Below are 13,748 nucleotides of genomic sequence, written 5' to 3'. Positions count from 1 at the left end.
TCCAAAACAGATCTGTCACAAATTGTACAAAGAAGAGAGAAAAGGAAGCTCAAGGTAATTGCTAGTCTGACAGTTTTTAAAGTAGAATTTTAAAACTAGAGGAGCTTGCTTTCCCCGTAAGCGGCCTGAGGTGACCTCTGAAAATGGTTCAGTATTCACTTGACCCAGAAAATCCCACAAAGTCATGCAAATCAAATTTTCCTGTTTTCTTTAACTCGTGAAACTGCTCAGGCATTAAGGACAATGCATGTCTAAAAAGCCACCAAGTATATGAAGGATATCTCTTTACAAAAGCAATGTGTGCTATTCCATCCCTATAATGGTGGAGGTTGTAGTCGCATTCAGGCCAAACAGTAGGTCTGGACACGGGAGTGGGGGTCCAAATAGAGTGTTGAATTCTTGCTGCGCATGTTTAAAATGCAGAGAGTAATACTGAATAGGGGTTAGATATAGACACTGATCATCGAGCACATTCAGGTGAACAGAGCTCCCAAGATGCAGCGCAGAACTTACAGAGTTCATGGGCAGATCGGCCCTTTGATGAGCTCTTGCGGCCTCACTGGATGATCCTAACTGAGAAGAGCAGATTGTTCCTCATCCAGAAAAGGAGTTTGCACAGAAGTAAAAGTTATCCCAGAAGAAACACAACTTATGGTCTGGGAGTAAATTCAGCAAAAAAAATTTTTTTTTCATTTTTTAAAAATTATTAATTTTAATGGGGTGACATTGATAAATCAGGGTACATATGTTCAGAGAAAACATCCCCAGGTTATTTTGACATTTGATTATGTTGCATACCCATCACCCAAAGTTAAATTGTCTCTGTCACCTTCTATTTGGCTTTCTTTGTGCCCTTCCCCTTCCCCCACCCCATCCCTTTCCTCCCCCCCGCCCCCTGTAACCACCACACTCTTGTCTGTGTCTCTGAGTCTCTTTTTTATGTCCCACCTATGTATGGAATCATATAGTTCTTAGTTTTTTCTGATTTACTTATTTCCCTCAGTATAATGTTATCAAGGTCCATCTATGTTTTTGTAAATGATCCAATGTCATCATTTATGGCTGAGTAGTATTCCATAGTATATATTATATGTACCACATCTTCTTTATCCAATCATCTATTGAAGGGCTTTTTGGTTGTTTTCATGTCTTGGCCACTGTGAACAATGCTGCAATGAACATGGGGCTGCATGTGTCTTTACATAGCAATGTGTTTGAGTTTTGGGGGTAGATACCCAGTAGAGGGATTGCTGGCTCATATGGTAGCTCTATTTTTAATTTTTTGAGGAACCACCATACTTTCTTCCATAATGGTTGTACTACTTTACATTCCCACCAACAGTGGATGAGGGTTCCTTTTTCTCCACAGCCTCTTCAACACTTTTTTTTTATTACCTGTCTTGCTGATAATAGCTAGTCTAACAGGTGTGAGGTGGTATCTCATTGTAGTTTTGATTTGCATTTCTCTAATAGCTAATGAAGATGAGAATCTTTTCATATATCTGTTGGCCATTTGTATTTCTTCCTGGGAGAAGTGTCTGTTCATGTCCTCTTCCCATTTTTTTTTTATTGGATTTTTTGTTTGTTTGTTGTTGAGTTTTATGAGTTCTTTGTATATTTTGGATATTAGGTGCTTATCTGAGCTGTTGTTTGAAAATATCATCTCTTTTTTTAAAAAATAATTTTATTTTTTTAATGGGCGACATCAATAAATCAGAATACATATATTCAAAGATAACATGTCCAGGTTATTTTGTCATTCAATTATGTTGCATACCCATCACCCAAAGTCAGATTGTCCTCTGTCACCTTCTATCTAGTTTTCTTTGTGCCCCACCTCCTCCCCCTTTCCCTCTCCCTTTCCCCCCTTCCCCCATAACCACCACACTCTTATCAATGTCTCTTAGTCTCACTTTTATGTCCCACCTATGTATGGAATAATGCAGTTCCTGGTTTTCTCTTATTTACTTTTTTCACTTCGTATAATGTTATCAAGATCCCACCATTTTGCTGTAAATGATATGATGTCATCATTTTTTATGGCTGAGTAGTATTCCATAGTGTATATGTGCCACATCTGCTTTATCCAGTCATCTATTGATGGGCTTTTTGGTTGTTTCCATGTCCTGGCCACTGTGAACAATGCTGCAATGAACATGGGGCTGCATATGTCTTTACGTATCAATGTTTCTGAGTTTTGGGGGTATATACCCAGTAGAGGGATTGCTGGGTCATAAGGTAGTTCTATTTTCAGTTTTTTGAGGAACCACCATACTTTCTTCCATAATGGTTGTACTACTTTACATTCCCACCAACAGTGGATGAGGGTTCCTTTTTCTCCACAGCCTCTCCAACATTTGCTATTACCTGTCTTGTTAATAATAGCTAGTCTAACAGGTGTGAGGTGGTATCTCATTGCAGTTTTGATTTGCATTTCTATAATAACTAATGAAGATGAGCATCTTTTCATATATCTGTTGGCCATTTGTATTTCTTCCTGGGAGAAGTGTCTGTTCGTGTCCTCTTCCCATTTTTTTATTGTATTGTTTGTTTGTTTGTTGTTGAGTTTTATGAGTTCTTTGAATATTTTGGATATTAGGCCCTTATCTGAGCTGTTGTTTGAAAATATTATTTCCCATTTAGTTGGCTGTGTGTTTTGCTGTCAGTTTCTCTTGCTGTGCAAAAGCTTCTTAGTCTGATGTAGTCCCATTCATTTATCTTTGCCTTCATTTCCCTTGCCTTTGGAGTCAAATTCATAAAGTTCATGAGTTTAGTATCTATGTTTTCTTCTATGTAATTTATTGTTTCAGGTCTTATATTTAGGTCTTTGATCCATTTTGAATTAATTTTGAATTAATTTTAGTACAAGGGGACAAACTGTAGTCAAGTTTCATTCTTTTGCATGTGGCTTTCCAGTTTTCCCAGCACTATTTGTTGAAGAGGCTTTTTTTCTCCATTGTGTGTTGTTGGCCCCTTTATTAAAAATTATTTGACCATGTATATGTGGTTTTATTTCTGGGCTTTCTATTCTGTTCCATTGGTCTGAGTGTCTATTTTTCTGCCAGTACCATGCTGTTTTGATTGTCGTGGCTCTTACTTGAAGTCAGGTATTATAATGCCCCCAGCTTCGTTCTTTTTCCTTATGATTGCTTTGGCTATTCAGGGTTTTTTATAGTTCCATATAAATCTGATGATTTTTTGTTCCGTTTCTTTAAAAAATGACATTGGAATTTTGATGGGAATTGCATTAAGTTTGTATATCACTTTGGGTAATATAGTCATTTTGACTATATTTATTCTTCATATCCAGGAACAAGGAATGTTTTTCCATTTCATTGTATCTTTTTCTATTTCCCTTAAAAATGCTTTGTAATTTTTATTATATAGGTTCTTTACATTCTTTGTTATGTTTATTTCTAGGTATTATTTGTTGTTGCAACCATGAAGGGGATTATTTTTTTGAGTTTGTTTTCTGATGTTTCATTGTTGGCATATAGGAAGGCAGTGGACTTTTGTATATTAATTTTGTATCCTGGACCTTACTGTATTGGTTTATTGTTTCTAGTAGTCTTTTTGTGGAGTCTTTGGGGTTTTCAATGTGTAGGATCATATCATCTGCAAAAAGTGAAACTTTTACTTCTTCTTTTCCAATATGAATGCCTTTTATTTCTTTTTCTTGTCTGATTGCTCTGGCTAGAACTTCTAGCACTGCATTGAATAAGAGTGGAGAGAGTGGACAACCTTGTCTTGTTCCTGATTTTAGGGGAAAAGTCCTCAGTTTTATGCCATTTGATATGATGTTAGCTGGTGGTTTATCATAAATGGCCTTTATTATGTTGGGATATTTTCCTTCTATACCCATTTTGTTGAGTGTTTTAAACATAAAATTGTGTTGTATTTTATCGAATGCCTTTTCTGCATCTATTGATAGGATCATATGGTTTTTGTCCTTGTTTTGTTGATATGGTGTATTACGTTAACTGTTTTACGTATGTTGAACCATCCTTGTGATTCTGAGATGAATCCCACTTGATTATGATGTATTATTATCTTTTTAATGTGTTGTTGTATTCGATTTGCTAGTATTTTGTTTAGTATTTTAGCATCTGTATTCATTAGTGATATTGGTAGGTAGTTTTCTTTTTTTGTGTTGTCCTTGCCAGGTTTCGGTATGAGAGTTATGTTGTCCTCATAAAATGTGTTTGGAAGTATTGCTTCTTCATCAATTTTTTGGAAGACTTTGAGTAGAATAGGAACCAAATCTTCTTTGAATGTTTGGTAGAATTCACTAGTATAGTCGTCTGGTCCTGGATTTTTATTTTTGGAGAGGTTTTTGATAGTTGTTTCTATTTCCTTCCTGCTTATGGGTCTGTTTAGGCTTTCTGCTTCATCATGATTCAGTCTAGGAAGATTGTATTGTTCTAGGAATTTATCTATTTCTTCTAGATTGTTAAATTTGGTGGCATATAGTTTTTCATAGTATTCTACAATAATTCTTTGTATATCTGTGATATCTGTGGTGATTTCTCCTCTTTCATTTTGGATTTTGTTTATTTGAGTCCTTTCTCTTTTTTCCTTAGTGAGTCTTGCCAAGGGTTTGTCAATTTTGGTGATCTTTTCAAAGAACCAGCTCTTTGTTTTATTAATTTTTTTATATAGTTTTTCTGTTCTCTGTTTTTTTTATTTCTGCTCTGATTTTTATTATTTCCTTTCTTCTGCGGGTTTTGGGTTGCCTTTGTTCTTCTTTTACTAGTTCCTTAAGATGTGAAGTTAAGTGGTTTACTTGGGCTCTCTCTTGTTTGTTCATATAGGCCTGTAGTGATATAAACTTCCCTCTTATTACTGCTTTTGCTGCATCCCAGAGATTCTGATATGTCGTATTGTTATTTTCATTTGTCTGTATGTAACTTTTGATCTCTGCTTTTATTTCTTCTTAGACCCACTTGCTTTTTAAAAGTATGTTGTTTAGTTTCCACATTTTTGTGGGTTTGTTTACCTCTTTCTTGCAGTTGAATTCAAGTTTCAAGGCTTTATGATCGGAGAATATGCTTGTTATGATATCAGTCTTTCTGAATTTGTTGATGTTATTTTTGTGGCCCAACATATGGTCAATTCTTGAGAATGTTCCATGTACACTAGAGAAAAATGTATACTCTGTCACTTTGGGATGAAATGGCCTGTAGATGTCTATATCATATCCAATTGTTCTAGTGTTTAATTTAAGGCCAATATTTCTTTATTGATTTTCTGTTTGGATGAACGATCTAGAGTCATCAGTGGTGTATTGAGGTCTCCAAGTATGATTGTATTTTTGTCAGTTTTTGTTTTTAGGTCATTCAGTAGCTATCTTATATATTTTGGTGCTCCTTGGTTTGGTGCATATATATTAAGAAGTTATATCTTCTTGATTCAATGTCCCTTTTATCATTATGAAATGACCATTTTTGTCTCCAATTACCTTTTCTGTCTTTAGTCAGCATTGTTAGATATGAGTATTGCTACACCTGCTTTTTTTTTTGGATGTTATTTGCTTGGAGTATTGTTTTCCAGCCTTTCACTTTGAATTTGTTTTTATCCTTGTAGCTTAGATGTGTTTCTTGTAGGCAGCCAGCATACAGTTGTATTTTCTTTTTTAATTCATTCTGCTACTCTGTGTCTTTTTATTGATGAGTTCAATCCATTTACATTTAGTGTAATTATTGACATTTGAGGGTTTCCTATTGCCATTTTATATATTACTTTCTGATAGTTTTGTATCTTGTTTGATTCTTCTCTTTTGTTTTTCTATCCTTTGTTTTTGTTTGGTTGTAATCCATACTTTTTTCTCTCTTGCTTCTTTTTTCAAGCCATGTGCTTCTGTGTTGGTTATTTCAGGGGTGGTTACCATTAAGTAATGGAAAGGGTACCTATTGTTCATTGTAGTACATTATCTCATGAGTGCTTCTGCATTCCATCCTCGTTTGCTACTGTTAATCTTTGTCCTCTCTCCTTTTTTGTTTTTGTTGTCACAGATTAAATTTGATTTTATTGTGTTCTTGATGGAGCTATTACTTGTGGTTTGTTTTTGTTTTGTTCTTTGTATCTGGCCAGAAAACCCCCTTTAGTATTTCCTGAAGTGGGGGTTTCTGGTGATAAATTCCCTCATCTTTTCTGTATCTGTGAATGTTTTTATTTCTTCTTTGTATTTGAAGGATAGCTTTGATGGGTATAGTATTCTTGGCTGGAAGTTCCTCTCTTTCAGAACTTTTAAGTATTGGGGTTCACTCTCTTCTAGCTTGTAGAGTTTCTGCTGAGAAATCTGATGATAATCAAATGGGCCTTCCTTTATATGTTGTATTCTTCTTTTCCCTGGCTTCCTTGAGACTTTTTCTTTGTCATTGGTTTGTGCCAATTTCATTATGATGTGCCTTGGAGTAGGTTTGTTAGGGTTAAATAACTTGGTGTTCTGTTTGCTTCTTGAATTTAAGGCTTTAGTTCTTTCCAAAGTTCTCATTATTTGTTTGAATATGTTCTCCATTCCATTTTCTCTCTCTTCTCCTTCTGATATGCCCATTATTCTTATGTTGCTCTTTTTGTTGGAGTCAGACAATTCCTGTAGGACTTTCTCATTGAAAAAAATATATTTCAATCTGTTCATTTTATAGTAAAGAAAGCACCAAATTTGGAAAGAACACTTATTTATCCTGATGCTTTGCTGGATTTGGGGAAAGTAGCTCCCTAGCCAGAGCTGAGATAGAATGGGACTGGCACAGATGCATCTGCTGTCACAGTCCTTTAAGGAAACAGGGTGCAGAGGGAGAGGACCTGCTTGTACCTGTTCCTGCTGGTGGCGGGGGCGCTGGGGAAGAGGTAGGGAAGGCCACAGGGTCTCGGGGTCAGGGCACTAGTGTCCTTCAAGGCTGATGAAGGGTAGAATAAACAAGTCCTTCCTGTAAAGTAGGAGGAAGCTTCCCTTCTTATCCTGCTGTTCTCAGGTCCCTTCTCTCTCTGTTTCCTTTATCCAAACCTCATAGAATTTTAGCTGGAAGACACTTTAGACAGTACTTTGTCTTTTCCTTTAATAGTAAGGTAATGGAGAAGAGGAAAGGGAAAATATCTTGCTCCCTGGTCACAGTGTCAGTGGGTGTCAGAAAGAGGATGGTTCCTTTCCAGTTGGGGACTTCTCCACTGTGCTGTGAGCTACATTTTATGTCACAACTCAGTACACACAGACCATGTAGACATAGGTAATTCTGAAAAAAATTATTATGCACTCTGATTTTGTCCTATTCTGTTTGTATTAAAAGAAAACTTTGAAAAAAAAAAGACTTTTGTACTTTAGTGCTGGTTATGAGATTTAAACTGAGGTCACAACTCACTCACTCATCAGTGACAGCCTACAGTAGGAAAGTCAGCAAGCTCGATAACTTTGCTAGGTTGACTAGGGCATTTAATTGGTGTGCTTTAAGTTACAGAATAAAGCAGCTAGGAAAATAAAAGCACCTTCTCCCACACCGCCACCAAACAAATGCTGCATGGGAGACTACATCTGAGGGGGCCGAGGTAACATGCTTCTGGAGAGTAGACGCTTCTGCCCTGTGTGGTTGTGCATTTCTGTTCACTGCAGGAAAGCACTTGGCCAAGAGCCAATGAAGTGGAGGAGGTGGCTCCTCCTTGGATGCCTTCTCAAGGCACATGCAGGAGTCTCCGCATAGACCTTGCAGGGCCATTTTAAACAGGCACGGAGAACTTCTGGGAGCCCAGCATGCAAGGAATTGTTTTCAAGGTCCCAGGTCTGGGGTGATTGTTCTCGTGACTCTACCCAGCTACCCAGTTAGTCCTAATTAGATTAGAGCTGTGTGTCATGAGAGACATGGAATATGGCACAAATCACTAATTGTTGGTATATGTTTTCCCCCAAGGGGCTTTTTGCCAGTAATGGGACATAACAGAAGCTCTCCAGAAAGTGAAATGGAGGTAACTTTGAGGAGGGTAAAGTATTGAGGTGGTCAAAGCAGGGAAAATGCAGAATTCAGATTTTCCTGTCTGTTTCTAGGCGGGCAGTGTCTGGAGCCGGAGGCCTCTGTGGCTTAATGATCTTTATAGACCACTTACCACCATTCAGAAAAAAAGTATGGCAGAGAGGCTACAGGATGAGTCATCCGATGAAGATGAGTCTCCGGACAAAATGTAAGTGATTGGGAACAATTTAGAATTCTTGTCTAAGGTGAGGAAATAATGAATGGTTTAACTGTTCCTTACATGAGTAAATGCCTTGGCCTTGTTTTTTTTCCCTTAGGCATCAAGATGAAGTCAGGATCGATATATCAGAACCAGCTGCTGAGGACACAGGCGAAGAAAGGGAGTCATAACAACACTTCCTCCCCAGGCTACCTGAAAATGTGTACTCAGCATTACTGACAAAATATATATTTTCCTTCTTTTGAAGTATATAAATTTATAACCGACACTAGCAACTAGGTTAGACATTAAACACTAAAACATAACTATTTAAGCCCTGGCTAGGTAGCTCAGTTGGTTAGACTGCAGTGTTTTTCAACTGGTGGGCTGTGGACTGGCAGGAGATTTCTGGTGGACCCACAGTGCCCCACATACTGGCAGTTGGAAACCACTGGGTTAGAGTGTTCAAGACACTCCAAGTTTGCAGGTTTGATTCCTGGTCAGCGCACATGAAAGAACCAGCCAATGACTGCATGAATAAGTGGAAAGCGAATCGATGTTTCTTTCTCTCTTGCTCCCTTCCTCTCTGCGTTCGGCTTACTCGCTGGTTTACTGGCTGCAAGCACTTTGCCTGATTAGCGCATGAGCATGTGGCCGCTCCACGTGTGTGTGGTCTGTGTGAGGCCACGGGTGGTGTCCCTCTGGGGCGAGTCTCCCAGATCGCTCTCCCACCACTGTGAATTGTGGTTTTCCTGCTCCCTTGCCCTTCACTGTGAAAAGCAGTTTTCCTTTGTTTATTTGCTCTTTTCCTTTTTTGTTTATTTGCTTGCCTGTAACCCAGACCAAAGGGTAGTCATACAGGTTCTGGATCACCTGAGTGCTGCATATGGGTGGCCGCTGGTCCTTGAAAGTGACAATGGTACCCATTTCATGGGTTTGATGGTGGGGCAATGGGCTCAAGACCTAGGGGTGGACTGGAAGTACCATGTCCCCAACCACCTACAGGTTGCTAGTATCATTGAGCAGTATAATGGACTCTTTTTTTTAAAATACAGGGACAGAGATAGAGTCAGAGAGAGGGATAGATAGGAACAGACAGACGGGAATGGAGAGAGATGAGAAGCACCAATCATCAGTTTTTCGTTTTGACGAAAAACTTAGTTTGTTCATTGATTGCTTTTTCATATGTGCCTTGACCACAGGCCTCAGTAGACCGAGTAACCCCTTGCTCGAGCTAGCAATCTTGGGTCCAAGCTGGTGAGCTTTTGCGTAAGCCAGATGAGCCTGAGCTCAAGCTGGCAACCTCGGGGTCTCGAACCTGGGTCCTCTGCATCCCAGTCCCAATGCTCTATCCACTGCGCCACCACCTGGTCAGGCATAATGGACTCTTAAAGCAGGGACTGCAGCAGGAGGGGGCACTGGCTCCCTTACTGGATGGGCATGCTGCTTGTGGACAGTATTCCACATTTGAATGGGAGACCTCGATGGGGGTGCCCAGCTCTGGTGGAGGCCCTCCTGCACTGGGCAGCTGCTCCCATCCAGTTGCAGATGTGCACCAAGGACATTTCACTCAAGCCTGGTTTTGGACAGCAGGGCAACGTGCTTTTGCCTGCCCCAACACCACTCCTTAAAGGCGAACGGCTTCATTGGACATGGCCCTAGACTGTACAGGAACCCTACCTAAGATGGGTGGCCTTGTTGGCACCATGCGGTGGGGACTTGGAGGTGGGCCTCCAGTTAACTCCCTCGGCAGAGTGCTCAGGGAGACATTGTGAAGGGTACCTTTGTAATTGTCATTTTTGGAATGTATGTAACATACCTATTGTGAGGCAAGCAACCCTAAAGGGGTAGAATGTGGGGCGGCTGTGTTAGGCTTGCTCGCTGGTGTACCAGCTGCAAGCCCTTTGCTTGATTAGTGTGTAAGTGCCTGGCAGAGGCACGTGTGCATAGCCTATGTAAAGCTATGGGTGGTTGAGCTCCAGAGGGGTGGGGGAATTGCGGATATGCGGATTGTCTGCTTGCCACTTTGAGGGGCCATTTTGCTGTTTGTTTGCCTGAGAGGCGGTTTCTCCTGCCGTGCACTTGTGAGACTTTATTAAACAGAATGACCCAACCCTTTCCGGCTCCGCTGTTTCTCTACTGTCTGCCCGAATCCATTGTGAACCTGCCCGGCCTCTGCCACCGGCATTACACGCATGCACAAATGCGTGCCCTGTCTCAGTGTAGCGGGTTCTCCTCCCTTACAAGCTAGTGGAAAATTCACATTGGATTTTTGGGTTTTCTTTCTTAATTTAAAAAACTTTCAACTGCTGGACAGCCAGCAGGGAGGTGCCGGAGAGATGGGGTAAAGAAGAATGTGTGAGCGCAGTAATTGCACAAGACTTCTCTCCTCGGGCCCTGATTTCAGGAAACACATGGCTGAGCCACTTCTCCATCCCTTGTCCTGTTGCAGCCTCTCCTGACCCCGCTGAGGGTCGGTGTGTGCTGATCGGCGCCCTGCAGCTCAGCTGGCACCCAACCCCCAAGTGACAATGCACAGGTTCCTCCACTCCTTCTGCAAGGAGCCACGTTGCTAGATCATGTAGTAAGTCAGTGACTTAAATGCCCGAGAGAGTAAAAGAAATTCTGAATGAACAAGCTTCGATAATCGACCTAAATGACCACAAAGGAATGCTGGTGGTTTAGCAATCTGAGATGGAGAATGGTGCCAGCCATGCAGGGGACAATGCACACAGTCCCCCAGTGGGTCAGCAGGACTGGGAAACAGCCCAGTGTGTCTGTGGTGGGAGAAAGCAGGGGAGACGCAGAATTCATATTGTTTTGTCTGTTTCTTAGGAGGGCGATTCCTGGAGCAGGCAGCTGCTTTGGCTTAGGGATATGTATAGACTTCTCCATGCCACAGCTATGAAAAACATAGCACAGAAGCTACATGACAAGGATTTGTGTGATGAGGATGAGATTGTGAATAAGGATAAAGGGTAAATGATTGGGACAATTTAGAATTCTTATCTAAATGGTTAGGGAGTGTGGCGCAGCTGTGTTAGGCTTGCTCGCTGGTTTACTGGCTGCAAGTGCTTTGCCTGATTAGTGCGTGAGCGCTTGGCAGTGCCAGGTGTGTGTGGCCTAGGTAAGGCTACGGGTGCTTGTGCTCAGGGGGATTGCAGATGGCAGATTGTGGATTGCCTGCCCGCCACTGCGAGGGGTCATTTTTGCTGTTTGTTTGAGAAGCAGTTTTCCCCTGCCTGTTTGCTTCTACACTGTTGTGAGACTTTATTAAATGGTAATGGCCCACAGCTTTCTGGCTCCACAGTTTTTCTGCTGTCTGCCCGAAACCAGTGTGGACCTTCCTGGCCTCGGCCACCAGCATTACAGAGAGGGTTCCAGGCAGAGGGAACGGGCCTCCAGTTTCTACCTGGTGTGTTCATTGGCTGATGCCCTTCTCTTGGTGCCTGCCCGAGTTACCTTCCAAAGTTCCCTATGGAAAATGGAAAACAGGTGTTTTTCTTTTTGTCGAGCCAGCGCATATTTACTGTTTAGTGTCCAGCCTGGGAATGGGGGTCAGTGAAGTGTTGGGAACCCAGGAGTGAGGAGAAACTAATGGGATCATCCCCAGATGACTTCTTGTCTCATTTTATTAGCTCAGCAGCTAGCTAGCTCAGCAGGTGCCAGCCAACCACAAAAACCAGACTCCCCTTTTCTAATGAGATGATTTCTTTCATCAAGGAGTTTCCATGTCAGCGGAGCAGATGATGTAAACGCGATGCATTCCCGGCAGGCTCCCTCTCTACAGGAGCTCTAGCCATGGGACGCATGGTCCCCGACTAAGTCTGGCCTCAGCGGCTGAAAGCTTGGGGATCGAGTAAACTCTGTTATTATTCTGCGTGTAAGTTTCCCCTCAAAACAAGCAAACCCTACTTCATATTTGCACATTTATCCTCTTTGTGTGACAGGGGTTCAAGGAGTTTTGTGCCCATGAAAATCTATGGGTTGTTGGTATGGGAAGCATTATGGTAGAAGGGAAGACTTGGGGACTGGGGACAGAGTCCCCAACCATTACAAGGGCATAATTCATTTATAGGTCAGCTCAGAGGATCTCAACTCAGTCTAGCTGAAATGCTGTATCATACAGTGTATTGATTGTCTGGTGCTATGTAACAGATCACATGAAAATAGCAGCTTAAAACAATAAACATTCCTCACAATTTCTGTGAGTCAAGGATTTGGAAGTGCCTTGGGAAATTCTGGTTCTGGGTCACTCACGTGGTACTCAAGATATTGGCCAAGGCTGCAGTCATCTGAAGGCCTGACTGAGGCTGGAGGGTCCACTTTCAAGGTGGATCAGTCACGTGGCTGCCAAGGTTGTGCCTGTTGTTGGAGAGAAGCCTCAGTTCCTTCCATATGGATCTATCTATACTGCTCACAGAAATTAGGGGATATTTAAAAATGAATTATGAAGTGATTAAAAATTTTTTTATTTTTTTTTATTAAACAAGAACATCAGAAAAGCAAGTGACAATGAAAAGAAAGTTCAATTATGCAAATGAGATGCAAAACCAACTTTTATTTCATTGGTGAAAATGCACTGTACAAAAGGCTGAAAGTACTGGAGTATCTGCATGTTCCCTGACCCCCTAATTTTTGTGTATATATGAATTTGCTTGTATAGGCATAGACTCTTTTTGGAAGGATACTCAGAAACTGGTGATGGTAGATGTTCTGGGTGAAGAAATTAGATGGCTGTTGGACAGAGATGGAAGAGGGACTTATGTGATTTTTACATTTTTCTTCTTCCTCTTTTTTATTTATTAAGTGGAATGTGGGGAGGCAGAGACAGACTCCCACATGTGCCCTGACTGGGATCCACCCAGCAAGCCCTCTACCAGGCGATGCTCTTCCCATCTGGGGCTGCTGCTCCGTTGCTCTGCAACTGAGCTATTTTAGCACCTGAGGCAAGGCCATGAAGCCATTCTCAGCACCCAGGGCCAACTTGCTCAAACCATTCAATCCATGGCTGCAGGAGGAAAAGAGAGAGCTGGGGTGTGTGTGGAGAAACAGATAATCGCTTCTCTTGTGTGTCCTGACCAGGAATCGAACCTGGGACTTCCACACATCAGCAGCTTATGTTCTACCACTGAGCCAACTGGCCAGGGCCCTCTTTGTTTTTAATCGTGGTAAAGTACACATACCATAAAATTTACCATCTTGATTATTTTTAGAGCACAGTTCTGTGGCATCAAGTGCACTCACACTGTTGTGCAACTATCATGACCATCCATCTGCAGACATTTTCATCTTGCAAAACTGAAACTTGACCAATTTCTGCTCCCCCAGCCCTTGGCAACCACCACTCTACTTCCTGTTTTTGTGAATCTGACCACTCTGGCACCTTCTACAAGGGGATCATACAGTAATTGCTCCCTGGGGCTAAGTATTCAACTTTAAATTCTCAATATTCACCAATACTCTAGTACTTTAGAAATTCAAGCCAAGCTTCGAAAATCCAAATTTTTATACTGTTTTCATTGTAGCATTATTTAGATATAGAAGCAACTCAAGAAACCATCAACAGACAAATGGATAAGAGAAAG

General features: G+C 41.2%; 1 protein-coding gene across 1 annotated transcript in view; it reads left to right on the top strand.

The window, feature by feature from the left end:
- LOC136326525 (leucine-rich repeat-containing protein 37A3-like) overlaps positions 1–10,541 on the top strand; it is a 50,710-nt gene extending 40,169 nt beyond the window's left edge. The window contains exons 12-15 of the mRNA XM_066262614.1: positions 11–54; positions 7,902–7,956; positions 8,036–8,169; positions 8,279–10,541. Of these exons, the coding sequence (XP_066118711.1) occupies positions 11–54; positions 7,902–7,956; positions 8,036–8,169; positions 8,279–8,351 (306 nt within the window). The 3' untranslated portion in view covers positions 8,352–10,541. The remainder of the gene's footprint in view (positions 1–10; positions 55–7,901; positions 7,957–8,035; positions 8,170–8,278) is intronic.
- Positions 10,542–13,748: the final 3,207 nt, after the last annotated feature.

This window comes from Saccopteryx bilineata, chromosome 2, assembly GCF_036850765.1.
Source record: "Saccopteryx bilineata isolate mSacBil1 chromosome 2, mSacBil1_pri_phased_curated, whole genome shotgun sequence".
NCBI classification, from domain to species: Eukaryota; Metazoa; Chordata; class Mammalia; order Chiroptera; family Emballonuridae; genus Saccopteryx; species Saccopteryx bilineata.
The sequence above is the reverse complement of the archived record's forward strand: the minus strand, read 5'-3'. Positions and strand labels throughout refer to the sequence as shown.